The 21,849-nt window shown below is 42.7% G+C and overlaps 1 protein-coding gene across 3 annotated transcripts in view; it reads right to left on the bottom strand.

Moving 5' to 3' along the window:
- WDR26 (WD repeat domain 26) overlaps positions 1 to 12,839 on the bottom strand; it is a 33,442-nt gene extending 20,603 nt beyond the window's left edge. The window contains exons 1-6 of one of the 3 annotated variants that reach the window (XR_014227693.1): positions 12,048 to 12,548; positions 10,348 to 10,447; positions 10,156 to 10,212; positions 3,338 to 3,474; positions 2,642 to 2,739; positions 1,650 to 1,806 (exon numbers count right to left, since the gene is read on the bottom strand). Coding sequence is in view for 2 of the 3 variants with exons in the window: in XM_082307113.1 (XP_082163239.1) it covers positions 1,650 to 1,806; positions 2,642 to 2,739; positions 3,338 to 3,474; positions 10,156 to 10,212; positions 10,348 to 10,447; positions 12,048 to 12,415 (917 nt within the window). In the remaining variant the exon portion in view is untranslated. Of the gene's footprint in view, positions 1 to 1,649; positions 1,807 to 2,641; positions 2,740 to 3,337; positions 3,475 to 10,155; positions 10,213 to 10,347; positions 10,448 to 12,047 lie in introns of all 3 variants that reach the window. The other 2 variants (XM_082307113.1, XM_082307114.1) reach the window with 2 other exon arrangements.
- Between the last annotated feature and the right edge of the window lie 9,010 nt (positions 12,840 to 21,849).

Below are 21,849 nucleotides of genomic sequence, written 5' to 3'. Positions count from 1 at the left end.
GGAATTAAAGTAGTCGTGAGTATGTATGTATGTATACATACCAAATATGCAAGCTTAGGAAGTACCACATTAGGTAAAAAAAAACAACAACAACAAAAAACCAACTATGGCCAAACTTATGTCAGCAAATACATTCAGATGGGTGAAATTCAAGTCCAGATTTGTTGCATATAGTATCTTTTATATCTGGCTCTAGCTAGTCCAACTTCAGTAAACCATGGTCTATACAGTTGGCTTGAATGCTCTTTGGGGTTTGATTACTCACATCAAACCCCTACAGAACATCCAATGTTATTTACGGACTTGTAGAAAGACTAAAGTTAAATCTCTGTTAGTTTGATTTTAAGACTCCTGAAGTAGGGAAGCCACAATTCCAGTATCTGATCTTGTCCAATAGCTCTTAAAATGGGGAACAGTCAAATGTCTGTGCGCACACACACGCACACACACACACAAAACTGCTGCAACAATGTGATGTAGTAAAATTGCAAGCTAGACAGTAGTCTAAAAAACTTACTTGAATACATGAAGTGCCAAGGATATTAATTTTAAAACCTTAAGATGGCTACAGTGAAGTACTATGGAAGTCTGCATCTTTAAAAACAGATTCCAAGTAACCCAAGAACATAAGTCAAAGCAGCTGAGTTCGGAAAGTTTCTATAAGCAAGTTTATCAGTACTTAACTTTCTCAGATTAGCTAACCTTAACATGAAAAAAAAAAAATTCACCTGTAAGCCCAAGCACTGGCCTGTTACGTGAACAAACAGATAATAGTATCATATACAGCCCTTATTTTCTAGGTGTCCTAGCCATCATTCCCTTATTACACCATGCACAGCAGCGTTCCATAAAAGCTACACTGAGTTTCTAGGTCCTTGGCCAAGTTCTGCTGGATGAGGAGTAACCACTCAAGTCAGCCATTTGTTACAAACAAACATCTTCCTGCCTCATGTCTACCAGAGTATGGCATTTTGAAGATTCAGAAGCAGCATCAGTTTTGTTTAAAAAAGTTACCGAGATAGTCTTAGGAGCTAATATGTAGGTATAAGAAACATTCAATTCTTACTGCCCTACAAATCTGAGAAAATAGTTCTTTATATCATTCGTATTATATATTATGTAAAACAAATGTCTGTTGCACATTTCTACTCTGTTTTAACCTTTGTGTCTAAAAGCACCTCACTGTCCACTATTAAAAGCTGAAGCTGAAAGCTGACTTCATGAAATATGCTTTAGTAGGCTTTCTGCATTCCAGCAAGCTTCAAGACAGTCTGGATAAGTAATGTACTAGTGATTCTTCAATGCAATCATGTGCTGATGAATAAATATATTGGCTGCCCAAAATTACAAGAAACAAGTGGCTAAGGATTAGCACAGTAATATATTTATTCATACCCATCTGATTGAAATTATAAAGCTTGTCTGACCCCATGACCCCATATATCCAGCTACCAGAATCTCTTATACATACACCTTCTCTACTCCCCCCCACTACTCATTTAATGAGAACCGTCTTTTCCCAGTCAGCTCCTGTTAAACCAACTCAGAATAGTTTTCATGTTCTTTTTAACAGTAGGTACAATTAGATTATTTTAAAAGACAAAGAAAAGATACTGTTGCCCATCTTAAAAGTAGCAAGGGTTTCTTACCTACTACAAACATGATCTATTAGCAGCGAGACAGAATCTAGATTACTATCTAGTTTGGTATTATGATATAGGCACCGGTCCCGTTGTAGTTCCACAGCCTGACGTAGCAGGTTCTGTAAACGCCTTGGAGGAAGCATCACTGATGGGGGTAGGTATGCTTTAAAAGAGTTGTTAAGAAAAACAAAAAAAGATGTATCAAAAACAAGTTACAAGTAAGAGCATATTTTGATTTGAGTGTTTTTGGAAGAGACCTTAGTAAATAAGGCTTAAAAACTACAGGAAAAGAGTGCACACAGCTTGTTAAATTTACAGCTATACATCTGGAATTAGAAGCATTAACTTCTGGAAAGCAGAGCTGTATGCAAGGTATTTGTAGTTACAGTGTATGTTGCCCTGGCCAACAAGCACCATTTACACAAGCTAACTCAAAACCTAGTATTTAGCAAAATCTGTAAAATTATAAAGCAGTATCAGCTGTGTTTGTTTAAGGAATTCTCTATTAATACTATCAAAAATAAAGAATACCGTAGGTTTTACAACTCTGATACATAGTATTACACCAGCCACAAGAAAGAGAAAGCAGTAACCATAATTCATAGGAAAGTCTGAGACCACTAGAATCCAGTACTACTATCACCAGTGGTTATAGGCCACACTTAGTTTCAACCTCTCGGTATAGCTGGCATTTACAAAACACTCCCCCCTCCCCTCCCCCCCCGAACTGCACATTTAATCACCAAGTTATAGTATTACTGCATGCAGCAGAGCTAAGAAATAAGAGCTCCTATTACAAATAGTTTATCAGAGACAGCAAAAGGTTAGATACAGAAGACCAAAGGGTAAAGGCACCTAAAGGCATCCCCATTAACCAAGAAATACAAAACCCACAACTGGCAGATGTAGTTAAAGTCATTCCCCTGGGATATGTCATTATGTTAGATATACTGGATTTAGAGAGGTGGGAATAAATTCTAAACACTAGAACATCTTACTCTGGAGTTTGTCCAGAAGTTTAGATCTGGAAGCTGTTCCTTTCCCTTCCCACTCTGCTTTTGCACGCAAGTCTTCTGCATGGCTACACATCAGATACCTGTTTAAAAAAGTGCACACACACCAACAGACCAAGTCTTTCAGGAATCATTCTTTTCACTTTTAAGCATGATCTATAGCATAACATTCTTAATGAACTGAAAATAGGTGACTTAAGCTTGTGGCTGATAGGAAAAAAGGCAGGGAACTATTCCACACAAACACGATTCTTCTTCAGAAGAAATGTCTACAAATTGGCAATAGAAAAAGAAAGAAAACCACAAACAGATTTTAGGGAACGTAGAAATGTCTTCTTTTCATCTAAGAACAAGCCAAACTATATCCACCTACTTATTCAATTATAAGAGAACAGGCTAATAATTTTCAAGATCAGATGACCATACATGTGTATGTATTAATTTGGGTTCTAGTACTATAAAAGTAAATCATAATCAGGTTATTTTCAAGCATCTGAAATGAAACATTGTCTACTGAATAGTCTTCTTTACTCACCATTTTAGCATATCTCACTACAGCTTATTAATCAACAGGATAGTAGCTTTAATACAGTTTGAGTTTTCACAATGTCAGCTATAAAAAAAGCTATAGAATTCCTTAGAAAATTCCACTGAAAGAGCTCTCAAAGTCTGAACACTTACCCACTGAGGACGTGAATGCGTTCTGTATTGTATTTCAGAGGCGTCAGTTCACAGCGTAGAACTTGAAGTGCCTCCAGGACCTTGCCATCCTCCAGGTATTCCAGGTACTTCTGCTGCAGCAGCAAAAACTTCATCCTCTGACATGACAGAAAGCAGCAGTCAGGGGAAAAAGGTTGACTGAAGTTTCAGAAAACGTTTGAGCCTAAACAGAACAGTAGAAACCATTCTACTATGCCCTTCAGAAATACAGCTACATGTAATGTTTCATTACTCAATTTCTTTTTGCTGGGTTTTCAACAACATTGCAGCAATTAAGTTATCCATGAATTTCCTTCCTGCCTTATAGGGCTCCAGTATCTTCCTACCTCATTTCTCAGATCCCTCTTTCAACTTGTCTCCTTTTCATACTCACTCCCTTTTCAGTCACCATTCTTCAAACCCTGAATTAGATAGGCTTCCCAATCTTACATTCTATCAAGAAAAACACTCAAAAGCAGCTGATCACATATTTAAGACTGCATGACAGCACAGAACACAAGGCCAACTCAACAAGTTCTCATGCTGCTTACATAGGAGCTGACTTGGATTGTTTGCATAGCTGCATAACATATAGCAATAACAAATTGACACTGCCTGAGGTTTTGTTTTGTAGTTCCATGTTAAGTTGTTTTCCTTGGGTGTTGTATCATTTTTCAGGATTACAGAAAAAAAATATATAGTTTCCTATATTTAGGAATCACTTCACTTCTGAGAGGTAATCACTGCTATTTCATAGTGTTCCTTTCATCTTGTACAGTTTTTAGTTGTTTTCTTTTAAAAAAAATAAGCAAGCCTGCTATTCTAACAACAAATGTCTGTGGATAAAAAAAGAAAATCAGGCATTCATTTACTATATTCAAAACCCTGAAGTCTTAGATCAATTTATTAGAAACATGGTTTGGTTGTTTCTGGATGAAACCAACCATTCTGTGTTTGCATATCTTTACTGCTAGCAGTTATCAGAGAGAAAAGACATTTCTGGTCCACAAGACTCACCAGGTTAAAGAAGAAAACGTACATTCTTAGGCATATCAGTGAGAAACAGAATGAAGATTAAGTGTAGCAAATTACATTAGCTTTCCTAATGAATGCACCACCAGTTCAATCACCGGTTTCCTTTGCTTTGTCAGACCTCAGGCACCTCACTATTTTCATGCTCATATTTGGTCAATGTTTACTCAGTTTCAAACACACTGCTAGCCTCCTTAAGGAGAGGGATAATCGTTAAGTTTAAGATACTCCTGTCCTATTAAAGCTTACATGAAAGTTTAAGGCTTACTATATGTAAAATCCAAAGTTAAAACATAAAGCAGTTTTAGCTTCCAGAGATGTTCAGTTCTTCAAAAGAATAAAGTTTCCACAGTGCTCGTAACTTACCACACAGCTTTGTGAAGCATAAACCATTACATAGCAAAGATGATTTTGTTCAAACATGTCTGTAGGACTCTGTTGTCCTGTACGCAACAGGCAAACCCATATCACATTCCCTATCCAGCTCTTTAGTTTGTTTGAATTTGGAATTGTTAGAGCATCACTGTACAGTTTTTCCAAGCAAGACAACATTTTTTGGTGTTCTGACATGTAGAAAACCAAAGAAAGATATCCCAATTATTTACAACCTCAGCGGTTGGTTCCATGCAGTAGGCCAGCAGACCTCATGCTGTTTGCTTATATACTAGCAGCAGGAGGGATAAGAGCTTCCTCTCCCAGCTATGCACGTGCTCACAAGGACGCATGGAGATGCTCAGGTAGTAGTCACATACCATATTTCACTCCTCTTGGTCACCTCGCACTGATGATCACCACCAGATTAAAAAACAGTCTGATATTTCCAGTTTGTAATAAAAGCTATAATCCTTCCAACTCTTCCTTCTCCATTCACTGCATATAATATTTATTAAATTTATATCATCCTTCCCTTAAATGTGATAACCGTATCTGTATCTAATTACTCTTTCTCCCTCCCTAATTTTAGAACTTGGCATGTTAATTTAATTTCTTTAGGAGAAAAAGAGCAGAAAACCATAAAAAACAGTTTTTGTAACACCAGTCCTAACAATTCCATGGAAACATTACAGGAACACTACCATGCAGAATGCTGTTGCCAAGCTATCCAGAGAGGTATAACTTCACTTTTGGTTTAGAAAGTGTAATTTCCAAAAAAAGTCATCAGTGTCATGTGTGACTTTGGCACATTAGGAATATAAAAGCCTCCAGAACAACACAGTACTGTACACTTCATGCAGGAGTCTACTGTTAACATAATGGAGAATTAGAATAAAAGATAAGCAGTTTTAAATTGTAACTTATCTAAAGCAAAAGGCAGGGACCAGAGTAAAGTGTTGATAGGGAAACTAAATTGATTTTCTAAGCTATTTTGATAACTGCTCCAAAACTTGCCCTACAGCATACTCAAACAATGGCATGAATACAGCCTCCTTAAGGCAAAAGCCACACTCCAGTGACATCATATTTCAAGTCATTTTTTGTATCAGAACGCTCATGGCCTCCTGCTACTTATTTTTGTGCAACTATTGGCTTTGCTGACAAATAGATTTTACTGAACAGTTGAATTTTTTCTTCATTTTCTCTTAACTACTATGACCTACTAATAGGACTGCTAATTACTTCCAATACCACCTTCTCATGGTAGACAAAGCCATTTTGAGTACATCATCTCTTCTAGAGCCCAAACAACCTCTTCTAGAAGGAGAGAAAACTGTTTATAATATTGGCAACTGTAAAGTAAAAGCACAAACCCCACTATTTAAGTAGAATAGAACAAGCATAAAACTAATCTGACACAATGCACCCACAAGAACATCTTACTCATTCTCCATATTCTTTAGCTGCCTTAGAAAGAAGGGAAATAAAAGTTATCATAATCCAAATGATACCACGTAGAACGTAATACAAGCGCCTGGGATTTGTTGTTATCATCTCAGTGTTTGCAATGGAAATTCAACATCATTACGCTCTTTACTGTTGAACAATTTAAATCCAGATGTCACCATCGCCTAGCTTATAGCAAAGACTCCCCACCCTGTAGGACCCATGGAAGACCCAATACAACAGTTTCAGCACTGCAGTCTGGCTGGTTTTGTTCAGTTATCACTACCTCACTCTGGCTTTCAACTCTATAGAGAGGATGAGGATAAAGTGCATTACTTTGTTTTTTCTAGAAGATATTATTTAAGTCTACATTGAACCTCTGATCACCCTGGGGCAAAACTAAGACAGAGTTAATAGATTTACAGTTTTTTTTTTTTTTTTACCCTTTGTTTTAATGTATGTACTGTTAGCATTTTGCTTTCTTCAAACTACAGCCTTCAATTACTAACATGGATGTTTAGTACTTTGCTCCTTCATTGTTCTAATTGCTAGTAGGAAAGCCCCTTGAAGAATCTTAAATTCTAGGAAGTTTTGCATGCACCATGATTCACCAGCACTAAGTAACCGAAGGTGAAAGCCTCAGCAACACAACTGTGAAAATAATAGGACAAGTATCCTACCATGGTCAAGAAATTAGGCCATTTTGATCACTGGTTACAGTAGCAAATCTTCAGAAGTTTAAAGACTAAAATGCATAATAACCTAATTTTAGGATTAGATTTTGGTGTTATTTTTGACCTCCATACCTTAACAAGCTCCACAACAGTTTTATTACTGTACTAAGAGTTCAAAATAAGTAAGTAAACACTGCTGAAACAACTCTTCTTTGAAATGAAGAAGGTAACTAAAAGACATGCTGAAATTATCAGCTGATGTTTCAAGACAAACTCAACGCAACAGCTATCTGCTTATAGCCTACAGAACTAGGACCCCAATTTTCATTACTTTGTAGTCTTTGTTACTTTGATAGTTTTGTAAAACACTGATAAAAGCACTTAAAAACTACCCAAAACTTAAATGTAAGATTTGATATGTGAAGGGCAGAAAATATGCCAGCCTACAGAATTTAACAAGGCTTCAACCATACCAAATCCTGTCACTTAAAGAGTAATTCATTCCAATAGGGAACTGCCCTTAATGCTGATAGCAAGAGGGACACCATACAGGCAGGTGGAGCACTTTGCTCAAATGACAAGATATAAATAACTTTTTTTGTTGTATTGCCTGCTGAGGGCTGGATACCTCCAGAACTGGGGGGAAGCCTCATTTAAGTAAATGAAAATAAAAAGTAAAGACAATGGTTTGAAAGTATATTCTAGATGACTATAGAGGAATAATCTTCAGATTTCTTCCTAGGTTCAATTAGTTACCCAAGACAGATGCCATAATATGCTTGAGTAGCCCTAAAGTAAGCAAAACCTCGGGCTGGCTTAAAGCTGATATTTTCTAAGTATTACTCAAGGAAAAAATAACATGCTTGAATCAACTATAAAGTTTTCCTACAGTTTGTCTCAAGACAGCTGTATCTTATATGCTGGAAAAGTAAACATGACTAATCACACACTATATAGCACTCAGTTGTGTTGACACAAATAGAAATAGCAGACTGTTGTCCCCACCCCCAACATATCAACACACAGCAAAGGTTTAACAAATTGAGATCAGCCATTTCACATTTAGTGTTTTCACCTGTAGAACTTACAGCACTTTGCAGAAATACAGAAGTTAAAACAGGAGTAGAATTTTCAAAATACATACATATCCCCTTCACTGACCAGACATTTCAAAAGCAACTATATATCCTGGTTATTTTGTCCAGGTCATATTAAATATAAGGGGGAAAAAAAAAAACCAAAAACAAAAACAAAACACCAAACAAAAACAAACCACAAACCAAAAACAAACCACCACACACACACACACCCTACTTTGTTAAATACTCTGTGTCATCTAAACTTTTAGGTACCCATTCTTCTTGTATGCACACATTTTTGAAACATCTAGTCATAGACTGAGTCAGGAAACCCAAAATCTAATTTTCTGTTTTTAAAGAGTTACCTGCAGCACCATCTTGCTTGGACTTCTCCCTAATCAAGACATTTATCATCTTCATTAGCTCTGACTTTGTTGCAGTAGGGATTACCTACAGAGCATAAAGCATCCCTCCTTACCTGTAATGATCTTTCACTAGTTTTCTGGGTGATGACTATACTAATACCCACCCACAACGTCAACCACGTACAAAAAAGCCAGGCAGGGAGGGAGGTGGAGACAGTGTGCACACGGTGGAACATGCACAAGCTCAACTTATCCTTGCAAATCAGTATTGTCTTACTAACACACACATGTAAGACATTTAATACTGTTATCCATTTTAAATTATATGAAGTTTACATAAAGGAGAACAACTTGAAAAAGAAAATACTTAATATTTGGTTCAGGTGAAGTTCAGTCTAAACCAAGTATTTTTATTGCACCAGGTTTTATTCAAGCAGTTAGACATCAACATTAAAGAAGAGCACGCTTTCAGAGCCTTCCAAAACAACAGAAGGAAAATGACCCCTTTTTCCTCAAATTAAGTTCTCCAAAAAGTACAATGCTGATACTTAGTTAAACCTCTTCACTCCCAGACATGTAAAGCACTAATACTACAGAGAAACTTGATAACTTCAGAAGTTAGAAACATGGGAAAATCTGCTTCAAGTGACCATTCATATTCACGTACAGTGGTTTCATACTTTCAGTCTCCACAAACTATTGAAAGCTGCATGCAATATTCTAAACTATTTGCACAGTAAATCTTATGTATATCAAGGCGTTGAGAAAAGAGAAAGTGAACTACTAGTCTAATTAAGAGGTGCTAAGCTTCGACCAAATTGATAGAACAGAATGTAAATTCTCTCAAGTACCCTCTGATGTTTTGTTAAACATCTGTTTTTCCTACTTCACTTCCTGTTCTCTCTTTCTCTCCCTCCCCCACCAGACAGGAAATTGTCTTGACAACAAATGAATCAGCTAGAAGTGAAGCTAAGCAGCCATCAGCTGATTCTTCATTGTTTACAGTCACAGACACTTCAAAAAGCCTTGCTACTGTTTTCTTCCTAAGTGACCATAGTTGTTCTAACTTCATTTAGTTAAAATAAACGTTTAAACACAACAGAACAAGCTGTTTGAAGAGCTATGCAATGATTTTCATCTCAAGATAGAAAAATCAAACCAAGAAACACCTTCCTCAAAGTAACTGAAATCATAACAATACATATTGTAATCGTCAAGTCACAGGACCTACCAACCTTTTATTTCTAGGTCCATCTTTAAAAAAAAAAGCCAGCCAAAGAGAAAAAGCTCTAAATAAAATCCCAAACAGCAATACAAATGCATTTGCTCTTTAGATGCCATCTGGAAAAGCAACAGTATTGTTCATGGTCTATAGCAGCCTCTATATTCTTGTAATGTGCTATTACAATGCCAACTCCGCATTAGTATTACTGCATTTGATTTCTAAACTTCTCTTCTCCCAAGAAAACCTAACTCCCGTAAACACAGAGATTGCGAGAAGTCCTTCAAGTTTGAAATTAGTATTCAACAAAAACTGACCTATTTTAGGACTCTTATAGGATTTATATTTTATCAGTTAAGTATGTTTAACAAACTTTAAACATTGAGTACACCAAATATTAGCCTCAATACTTTTGGGCTTCCTATCTCACATTCTAAAAGAGAATAAAACGTTCAGATTAGTATGATGTTTGAGATAGCATGCAAACTGCTTCAAGTAAACAAAAAAGAAAACAGGAACTGTGGACAACCAACTCCATAGTGAAAGATGACACCACTACAATTAGTCCAACTATACAGCTCTGAAAGAGTTCAAGTGTGCCTCTTACCACAATTGCATGCGGAGAATGCACTAAGGCCTTAAGTTCATTCAGGTCGTTCTCAGCCTGCAGAAATCGGCATAAGAAAAAAAAAAAAAAAACACAAACAAAAAAGTATATAAGGAGGGTGGATTTTGAATTCTCTCACAGATACTATAAATTTAAACAGTGGTTAATACAGTCCTATAAGCCCTACGTTACCTTATCCCATTCTCCTTCCATGACATGATTGCGGAATTTGGTAGCAGAAGGATGTTCTAAACGACATCCTGACTCTTGCATGAGAAGATCAACAGTCTGGCTGCAGGAGAGATACAGTGTAAAAAAACCCGACCAGTTTTACCCTCACAAATATACCGCCTGCTATGATAACAGTTAACCATATTTAAAAGTAACTTTAATCAAGTAAGAATACTATGACCAGATTCAGACGCTTGTCCAAAAAGACTATCTCAGTTGCCTGAGAAATGTAAACAGCTACCTAAATCTAATGCAAGTTGTCAATAAGCTTGAAAGCTTTGCTGAAGTACCATAAAGTATGTGACTTACCAGCCACCAAACAGCCATCCCTGCACAGAAGATAAACTTCATGAAGGAAGATACAGACTAGAAAGCTGTTAGCTACTGGCTACTATCCCCTGCCCCCTCCCTCCCCCTCAGTAAAAGAACACGGAGAGCTACATCTGCAACAGGCCTAACTTTCTTCTTCATCGCGTATTAAAAGACTGGCTCCTTAAAATAAAATAAACAAACTCACGAACCTGTAGCCCTTCCCCTTTTACACTAAAAATAGCTTATTTACTGTGGTGTCGTCTATGAACAGTCACGAGTTGTCTGCTGCTGTAAACTTGCCTCTTGTGTCAGAGGCAATTTATTTTATGTGCTAAGTTCTTTGTAATTGACCCATTCCACAGTGTTTTGAACACATCTTTAATGGTAGCTACGTGAAGACTTTACAGGACTTCTCTAGCCTCCTTCCAAAATTATGACGTGTTGGCTTTAGCTTTACTCACAAAGTGAGTGTTGTGATTAAATTCTTAGACTTCCCCTATTCCACTGGGAAATTATTTCCCCTATTCCGATTTTAAGAAAGAGCCAACATACTCCTTTCTAGTCTACAGATAAGATTATTATCAAAAACATGCGCCCAGCACAAATCTGCAGAGGCCTTCACCGTTTACAGGGACGAAGGTTTTCGGAGTGAAACCAAACAGCCTATTTAAGTGGCAGTTTAGTTTGTGCTCGCTTCCTCCGGGCTGACAAGCCAAATCTTGGAGCTCATCTGCAAAAAGCCGCCCCCCCACGCCCAGCTGCGGGCTCCATTATGTTTACCAGATAACTTCTCCCCCACTAACACATTTGTATTGATCTACCCTTATCGGTGTGCAACTCGACTTCCATATTGCCATCCCTGGCAGAGGAAGCTCCCGGCCTGTCCCTTCGCAGACACCGAGCTGACCGGCACAGGCTTGGAAAACACATCTCCGGCTCCATTTTTTTTTTTGCGAGCGGGCCTGCCCCACTGCTCTGCCTCACACCCAGGCACTGGTCTCTCCTCGTTGGGGACTACCAGGCCGCGACAGGGCAGTTTTCGCCACCAACCTCCCCGCCCCGGAGATCCCTTCCTCTCCCCCCCGCCCAGCTCCCCGCTTCGGGCTGCCCATCCTCCGCGGGGACCACCGGCCTCCCGCGACCCCGCGCCGGACCCTGCCGCCCCCTCCCCGCGGACGGAGAGGGGGACGGTGGGGCGTGGGGGGGGGGCCTGCCCGGCCCCAGGGAGGCCCTTCGGTCGGGGGGCCCCGGCCGGCGCGGGGAGGGAAGGAGCCTCCCCTCCTTTCCCCCGGCTGCGCTCCCCCTCGCCCACCGCGGCCTCCCCCGCCTCGGCGGCCGCGGCCACTTACTTGAGGCCCAGGCCGTGGAGGTGCTGCCCGATCAGCCGGATCACGTCCTCGTCGGACTGCGAGAGCCGCTTCTTCTTCTTCAGGGCGCTGCCGCCGCCGCCGCTGCCCCCCAGCTCCGCGGCGGCCGGGCCGGGGCCCCCGGCGGCGGGCACCCCGTTGTTGACGCTGAGGCCGCCGGGGCTGCCGCCGCCGCTGTTGGCCGAGGGCAGCAGCCCGTTGGCGTGGGCCAGCTGGTCGCCGGCGGCCGTGCCCGCCGAGGCCTCGCCGTTCTGGGCGCCCAGGCAACCCAGCTCCGGGCCCGCCGGCCCCTGCGGCGGCTGCTGCTGCTGCTGTTGCTGCTGGCCCCCTCCTGCCCCGTTGGCCTGCATGGCGCTGCCGACGCCGCTGCTGCTGCTGCCTCTGAGCGGGGCGGCGGCGGGGGCGAGCCCGCCGGGGAGCGAGGGGGACTGGGACGAGGTGAGGCCTGCTCTGCCCGCGGAAGCCCCGGGCTCTCCTGCTCCCTCCACCGCCGCCGCCGGGGAGGCCCGGGCTTTCTTCCGCGGGGGCGGGGAGGCTCCGCCGGTGTCCGAGTCGGAGGAGGAGGAAGCGGAGGCCAGAGTTTCCTCGCCGAGAGCGGCCGTGGTGGGAAGCCGGGGGGGCGAGGAGGGGGAGGCGGGGGGCGGCGGGGGTGAGGGGAGGCGGAGCGGGGCCCTGTGCCCCCCGGGGGTCCCGGAGGCAGCGCCGCCGCCCGCTCGGGGCTCCCTCTGGCGATGGCGGCCGCCGCTGCCCTGAGCCCCCGCCCGGCAGCCCCAGGCGCCCGGCCCGCTCCGCTCGGTGCCCGCTGGGTTTGTCTCCTCTCAGCCCAGCTGCAGCCTAATGGAGTCCGGGCCGGGACGTCACAGGAAATTCCTATACTGCCCCCTACACACACTTCCGCCGCCCGGGGCTGGGGGTGGGGTATGGGCCCTATAGGTGCCGGGGGGCGGCGGCCCGGCAGGCCCCGGGCTCGCCGCCGGGGCCTGCCGGGCCGCCGCCGGTCGCCCCGCGCAGGGCCCGCCCGGCCTCCGGGGCGGGGGTCCACCGACGCCTGTGGGGGCCGCGGGCGTCCCGCCCGGGGGGAGCCCGGGGGTCGCGGGCGTGTGCCCGGCGTGTGCCCGCCGCTGGCAGGCCTGGGGCCAGAGCTCGATGGCGGAGAGGTGCGAGGGCACGCGCGACATGTGGTGGGCGCCCGCTGCCCGGGGGCTCCTCGGTGGGACTCGCCGTCCCAGTAGGGCGGTAGAGGTGACCAGGCGGAGGAGGGTTATTACGGTAATTTCCTGAAGCAATCTGGTTTTTTTTATTAAAAAAAAAAGGAGAAATGCTCAATGAAGTCGCATCCTGTCGTTGCCCAGGTTGGTTACTGGAAGGGTTCAGACCCGCTGCTGGTCTTCCCTTTTGTAGTCGCTGCGTGCGTTGGCACGGAAGCGGGGGGAAAATGGCGTTTTTGCCGTAGATCTTCCAGGAGTGTTGAGAGTTGGAGCACATTTGTCAGGACAGGCTGTCAGAAGACACTGGGCATTTTGGGGGTCCCAGTCTCTGCTGTGAGGTGTCTCCCTCCCATCCCCTCCTGTGCCATGGAGGGGAAACTCATCCTCGGCCAAGTCTCTGGTCAAAAGTCATGAGACGAGTGAAATCTCGGTCTTTAAAAATAGTGTCTTGAAATAATACGTTGTGTGTTATTTGGTTTAGAGCCTGGAATTTTCATTTTTTATATTCTCAAGCTTTTCTCCAAAACCCAAAGGGAAATAACAAAACTTTTTTTTCTTAATGAAAGCTGAAATTAACATCTCATCACTTTCGCCTTCAGAAGCTGAGGTTTTAGGAGCACTGAATGCTACCGACTTACGTTAAAATGCTAAGTTTGGACAATAGTCCTTTCTTTCAAGTGCAGCTTTGAAGAAGTCTGACTGAGGGAAACCATGGGCCCAAGAGCAGTGGAGAAGTCTGTGAAGAGACAAAATCCATGAAAGGAATGAAACCAGAGAAGAAGATGAGACTGCATGGAGGCCTGGCCGATTGAAGTAGATACCATACCTCAGTCCTGTTTAGAGGCCTCAGAAAGTATTTGACTGATACCAGCTGAAGCACTCTTACAACAAAGGGAGAAGCTGGAAAGAGCGTTGTCACTGAGCGCTACCCAGGTGTGGCTGTAGCGTTAAATTCAACATTGGTCTTCTGGAGAGAGGAGCGTGTTCATTTTGTGTTCCTTAGCTCACCAGCCATTGCTGGAGAACGCGTTGCTTGTGTCTTAGCCACTTCACTGCTGTATCTCCTCTCGTCTCCATCGCTCTGTCTTTTCATCATTCTTGAGTTGTTCTTCCTCAGTCCTCCCCAGGTGCCATCCCTGAATCTATAATTCAAAGATTTGGGTAAAGATGACAGGAACAGTACAGAGAGCAGCACAGAGCCTGTGGAGGCACCTTACAAAAGCGAGCTCTAAAGAGCGAGACTGGGTTTTCAAGAAGGTAAAGTTGCCCATCATTCTTTCCTGCCCTGTGCCTCAGTGTCCTGGGGTGGGGGGAAAAAAACCCTTCCCGCCATACCCGTTTGTGCCATTGTCCCCCCAGCTGCCTGCCCTGCCGCGCGGCCCTCCCACTGCCTGGAGAGCCTGGCGTTCCCTAGTCTGTCACCGCTCGGAGTACCTGCACGTAGCCTGCTGCTCCCACGCACCAGCTCCTGTCTTGGTGACTCTGTGAAGAGTGTATCTGTGATGAAAGAAATGCAGAATCCCTTTCCTGTAGCTGGACGATATCACGTGGGTAAGTGGCTCTGTATACCCAGCTGTGATAGAAAAGGGGCTCACAGAGTCACGGTATGCCCCATTCATTTCAATTAAATATTCTTGGAATAAGAGTAGTGTTTGGAGCTGAAAAGAACCTGAAAGTTCACCTTTAAGAGGTACATCTTGCTGCATTAATTGCAGTGGAAGTCTGTCCCACCCTTACCTCATTTCCCTCTTTGCGGGAGGAAATATCCCAGCAGAAACACAAAGAGCTGGAGGAAGAAGCTGGGTATTGCTGGGACGGCGCAGGCCCCGGCTGCTGTGCCAGCGGGAGCTGGGACACGACAGCTGGAAGTTTCTCAGGATCCCAGCTGACACGAAGGTGTAGAAGGGGGAATGATTCAGAGTCCCAGGCGTGAAGAGCGTGCCTCAGCCAGATCCTAGCCTTCACGTGGAAAGTTCCTGGAGTGGTTCCTGCTCCTTTCCTCCTTTGTCACCTATGGTTTTCCTAGTCATAGGAAAGCCTTTTCCTTCACGTAGCCTTTTCCTAGTCACCAGGAGGAGGTCCTGAGAGACAGGTCTGTGGCTAGCAGACCTTGCTCCCTATGCTGCAGCAAGGAAAAAGAATCGGGGAGGGGGGGAGTGACACTGTGCTTTGGCAGTCTTTCATCCGCTGAGTCCTGATTTGGATCCTAATTCTGTTCCACACCCTTATGAGAGAGAGAGCAGATTTAATGACGATCCAAATAAGCGTGCAGATTTTTGAGCAATTGGACGAATCAACTGTTAAATACAAAACACAGCTCACTTGTAACAGAGGACTTGGTTATAATAACAGAAGTATGCATTCATCATATTCAGACATCTTCAGAGTTTCCCAAAAGTAGAGAATAAATGCAACAGTTCAGCAATAGAAACTGACAAACTTATAAGAGGAATTTTAAAGACAAACTTTGGCAACTTTAAATACAGCTGTCATAATATCAGCCGTGTTACTGAAGTACAGAGGTAACACATACCTATGCAGTATATGTACAATTCTGACTATATTGTAATTCAAACAACTTCCTATTGTATAGAGCCATATCTTTAATACAAAATGTTTCAGAAACACTTCTTAGCTGTTGTGAAAGTTTGGAAGACTGAAGAGACCAATCACTCCATATCAAAAACAACCAATGAAATGACCAAGTGTAGAATCTGTTGAACAAGTGGTATCTTCATGTGTAAGAAAACTGCCTTGGGACACTCTAGACTAAATACAAGTGCTTGAAAAGCAAGAAACACCGCCCTTTTCTAGATCTGGAAAGTTAAAAAAGAAAAAAACACCCTTGAATTTATCATTATGGGCTGACTACGACTAAGAAAACTTTGGCTAATTTATCTCTTTTTTTTTTTTTTTTTTTTTTTTCATTTTGCTTTAGAGGAGGATGGGGCAGGAAGCCCACATCTGAATGATAGGAAGGAACTCTTTCATTAAGGGGCTGTTTTTTTGTATGATAATGATGTGAAGTTGCTTAGGCAGAACTGAAATATTACAAAATATAAGAGAAAATCCTGGAGAGATGGATTAGCAGTCAAATATGCATGATGAAGGTAATGAATCGTTTGATTGCCTCCTATCAGGTGTATGTGTTTATACTTTTCTTTTTCCTTTTCTTCTGCACCAAATTTGAGGTTACTGAAAACAAACCAACTAACAACAAAGAACAAAGGAAGAAAGAATAATTGAGAACAATGGCATTTTCCACAGTACCAGCTAAATAAATGCTTGAACAGGCACCTGCATATGCTTGCAACTTTCAAAAGATGAGATACGGATGAAAAACAACCACCTACCTTAAATAGCATTTCTAGAAAGCATTCAATCAATAGAGGATTTGTAAGCAAACTACACTGGGCTGCAGTTCCATCACTTCGTGCAGAGGATGGTCAGTATTTTAGTAAAGGAGTGGAATCTGGAACAGCTCGGCTGGAGTTGCAACTGAAAGAGAATGTGAAGGGCAACAAAAAGGGCTTCTACAGGCACACGAGCAGCAAAAGGAAGACAAGGGAAAATGTGGGCTTGCTGCAGAATTGGGTGATTGACCTAGTGATAAAGGTCAAGGAAAAGGCTGAGATACTCAAGACCTCCTTCACCTTGGCCCTTACTAGGAAAAAACTCACATCTCCCAAGCTTCCATGGCTAGTAGCAGAGTTTGGGAGGAGAGGGAGACTACCCCCAGTAGATCAAGTTAAAGTCCACTGAATCAAATACACGAGTCCGCTGGAGCAGCTGGCATGCATTTGAGCATTGAGGGAGCTGGCCAGTGTTATTGTGTGCTCACTCCCTATGACATTTGAAAGGTTGTGGTGTTTAGGAGAAGACTGCCGATGACTGAAAAAAAAGCAAATGTTGTGTCTTTAAGTTCAGTTATGTCTGACCCAACCTCACTGACTTCTGGCTTAGTGAGCAAGGGGAAAGCAGAGGGTGCCATTTAAGCTTGACTTTATTAGGGCTTTTGATAGGGTTTCCCTCAGTAACCTTATAACTGAGGAGATGTGGATGGGTGGGCAGACTGTCTTGTGAAAAACTGGCTGTACCACCAGGCTTGAAGGGTAGCACCTCATTGGTTTGAAGTCTGATGCCCAGTTAGGAGGGATCAGGGATCAATACTGGAGCAAGTCCTGTTTGATATGTTCATCAATGACCCAGGGGGTAGGACAGAATGCACCCTCAGCAGGTTTTCACCTGATCTCCACGCCAGACTGGGGAGATCAGTTGACATACTGGAGGCCACAGCTGCCGTCCAGAGTGGCCTTGGCAAGCTGCAGGAATGGGCCAGCAAGAACCTTGTGATGGTCAACAGAGGCAAGTGCAAAGTCCTGCACGTGGGCTAGGCTATCTTCATACAACGCTACAGGCTGAGAGCCAGCTGGCTTGGGAGTAGCCCAGCACAAGAGGGCCTGGCCATCCTCGTGGACAAAAGAAATTCATTATGGGAGTTCAACACCTACAGAGGTGCATTATCAATATACCCAGCAGGTATATGCTCTCTGTGCAGCACTGGTGAGGTCACACTGGATACCCACTGTCCAATTTTGGGTCCTCCAGCAACAGCCTAGAGCGAGTTGAACGGAGGCTGCTAAGGTGGTAGGGGCTGGAGCACGTCATCTATGAGGAGAAGCTGAGGAAGTGGGTTTGGCTACAGCAGGATCTAATTACAGTGTTCACCTTCCCAGGGGGAATTATAGAGAAGACTGCACAAGGCTTCTCTCTTGAGATGTGCACCAACAGGACAAGAGACAAAAGTGAGCAGTCGCACCCAGAGAAATTCCAACTGTGTATAAGAAAACAAAAGTTCAAAGTGAGAGTGGTCAATTAGTGGAATGCTTTCCCAGAGTGGCTGTGGACTTTCCATTCATGGAGACAGAACTAGACTGGACAAGGCTTTGAGCAACCTAGTTCAGTTTTGAAGATAGCCCTATTTGGAGCAGGAGGTTGAACCAGTGACCTGCAAAGGATCTTGCCCAATTTTAATTTTGCTGTGATTATAAATACACTTCCTAGAAGAATCCCTGTGGTATGGGGGGAGCAATATTTTTGACTCAATAATTGTCATGTCTCAGGGGTTACTGATATGTCCCAAAGCTTCAGCAGGGACATCGTGTTGCCTTGTAGATGAGCTCATGTGGCAAGGATAAAGGCATTAGTGCTATTGTTGTAACCTAATTAAATATTAGGTAATCACACTGTGTCTTCTGTCCACCAAAGTCATGTACATACACTGACGTTGACCTCTGCACTCTCCTGGGCAATCACAGCATGGCATGGTAACAAAAATAAATGTCAGAAAGTGCTGAGGATCCCATGTAGTATGGAATATCCTGTTCAAGTGCAGGATGTGTCATATTATATATGGTCAATACAGTTTCTCATAGGAAGAGCATACATGGCAAGGCTTTCCCTGTATTTCTGTTGCCATAGATGTCTTTCTGGATCCACAGGACTCCATGTATTGGGAGAAGTCAGATTTATCCGTATGGGCAGATAAAGCACGCACGCGCAAGAAGTCTCTGATGCCAGACTTGTACTTACTGCGCAACATCTCTGAGCATGTACAGCAAGACAATATTGCATATGCTGTGAATCTGACATGTCAGACTTGCTTTGCATGCATGATTTATCTGTCTGGGACTATCCTAGATATCAGCCTGCAAAATCTGGCTGTGTATACCATGGTATATCAGCCATCTTGAGATATATTAGAAAGTTTTGTATAGCCAGGATTTGGAAAGATGGTAAGCCACCATGCCTGTGCTTCAAAGAGATGTTTCCACACTTGCAACCAACAGAATAACAGTGTGCTTGGACTTTTTTTTCCTCCACATCTTGCTAGGCATGAATGTTCACTCTAACACTTACTAAATCCCCTTCTGACCACTGTGTGCAGCAGGAGCTGGCAGATATTCCACAGAAAAGCCTAGGACTGATTTTTGTCCCATGGGCCTTTCCAAGCCCGTTGTTTAGAGTGTCTCCTGTAGTCTGTGTTCCTTAATATTACTTTCATGTCCAGGGCTCAGATGGGTTATCGGTGGTTTTGTGCGAGATTAGATTTATCCTTCTATTGTTGCAGTTCTTTTACTTTTCCTACTGGAGGGCCGCTCCCCTGCCTTTTACTTCTTGCTGGCTCTCAAGGCAATTGTTATGTCAGGCTTGTTAATTGTGTCTTTCAACTCCCACATAGCTCCTAGAGCCTAACCCTGAGTGGGGTAACACACCACTTTCTATTGCCTCGCCATTGAATTAGGCCCTGCCTCTCCCAGACACTAGTCCTTTCTCTCTGCTTTTTCTGTTTTCTCTAGAGGGTTATATTGCAATGAGCTCTTACACCTGGAACTAAAAATTCAAGACCAGGCATGTAGACTGTAGTATCTCATATCCACTCTGGAATGGGCAGAGAGGGGAAATTGTTATGTAATCACCGGCAGATTATATCTTAACATGAAGCTTGTGAATAACTCCTTGGAGCCCTGGGATTACTTAGTAATATATATATATATATTTTTTTTTTTTTTTTTTTTTGCTTCTTAATCAGGAATATATGGTTTTCCCAAGTCCGTATTTAGAAAAGCAAGTGAAGTGCCAGACCCTCCTTGCTTGCTTTGGACAAGAGATCAAAGGTTAGTGTCACAAGAATGTCATTGCACTACTGTTTAAGTACCCCTTATTTTAAGGGAAATCACTAGTTTTTGTTGCAGCTGTATCTTTGCTTGAAATCCAACTTTCTGCACAAGCTTCTCCATCCTTGTTGGTGCATAGTATTTACATCAGAAATAAAGAGCCACAAAATTAGAGAAAAGATTCCTTCATGTGGCTCCATACATTTACATAGTAAAAAATCTTCACCGCTTCATCTCATTTGTCACTTTTTCCAGTACATCAGCTCTGGCACTACTTCTCATACTTAAGACCTCATAAAGTTTCAGATAGCTACTGTAATAAAGAACACAAGACACCACCAATAACCCAGCACAAAAATACTTCTGCATGCTTGAAAAAGAGTGTTGTTTCAGAACTGTACTGGCCTGAGATGCAGGAGGGGGAAACAGAGTCAGGGCACAACAGTATTGCACAGTATTGAAGGCTGATCGCTCAAGCTCTCAGGACACTCATGCGAGACAGTAGTTCCTTCTGTAGCTAACAGCTAACAGCAAGCAGTAAGATGTTAAACGCGTGTGATCTGATGACCTTTAAATGTTGCATTATGATTTCCAGAAGAGTTTATTCCAATTCTTTTCTGAAGGCTCCTAGTATCTTATAGTTTAATTTTTTTGTCTTTGGCTAATATATTTGGGTCTTTGGTACTAAACTAACCTAATTTCTCAAATAGAAAACTTAATGCTCTTTGGACTTAATGTCCAAATTTTCTAAAATACTTGGTTTTTTGAAAAGAGTACAATCTATGGAATATAGACTGACATAGTTTTTACTGACACCTGTTTGGGGTGACTAATATGCCTTATTCGAATCTTTGCCTCACAAATAATATAGTCATTTCAAATACATGCAGATTAAACCTTTATGTTTCTGTGGCTTCTCTCTTAAAGAAGAGTGCTGAGAGGGTTTCTGAAACATGGCATGGTAGGAAGGCTTTACTGACATTCATTTGGATGCATTACTCATTACCAGTTTGACTAATGAGAAGGGCATCCTATATATTGTCATTCCTATTTTTATCCACCAGCACAAGATGATACAATATACTCAATTACGTCTGTAGAATTTTCAAATTAGTTCTTAGTTTTCTGTAAGTACTAACTCCTTCTTTGTAAGTATCTGCTATTTAATAGCACTTCTTCAGAATGCCACATCCGAGAGAGGAGCGTGTCCTGCTGGATACACTCAGAGCTAGGAGGCATGGTGGGAAGTGGTTCCAGCTGGAAGGAGGAAAGGGAAGTTTTTTAAAATTAGGATCAAAGGCTTGGTCTTTTAAGTATTTCAGTGCACGTGTAGACATACTTCTGTGGGTAGTACTATTTGTCGCATTTTCACAGTTGGAACCTGGTATTATGAATTATAACAAATCTGCCACCTTGAAGTAGTTAACTATATCTCACACTGTGGCCACTCAAAACCTCACAGTGCATTCTGAAATGAGCTCAGGCTTTCTCTCCTAAAAACAAAGGCTCCTGTCCCTGAAGCTAAAAGAATCTCCCTGTGTTGTTAGAAGTCCACTGCCAAAGACGTGTAGTGCCAAAGACATAGCTGAACAGGATGAATTCTGTTTTGCCAGGAGCATCGACACAAATGCAAAGTAGGTAGCTTGATAAATCTGCTTTGCTGTTACTGTTGTAACAATGGTATTAGCAGGAAAACCTTGATTGATAGAACTTTGTTTTTAAAAAACATAGCTCATGATATTTGTCTAGCCTGACTTTATACCTCTATAAGTTAAGCACCTAGCCCAAGCTATTTTTCTAGGCTTCCGCTGGAGAGATGAAGGCACCTACAAAGGTGATTCATTCCAGATACTTATCTTAGGATGGGATGAATCACTTTCTGGTGTCTTTCTCCATCGG

The sequence above is a fragment of the Platalea leucorodia genome (genome assembly GCF_965183815.1).
Source record: "Platalea leucorodia genome assembly, chromosome: 3".
Classification (NCBI taxonomy): domain Eukaryota; kingdom Metazoa; phylum Chordata; class Aves; order Pelecaniformes; family Threskiornithidae; genus Platalea; species Platalea leucorodia.
Note: the sequence above shows the minus strand (reverse complement) of the source record. Positions and strands in the feature narration are given on the sequence as shown.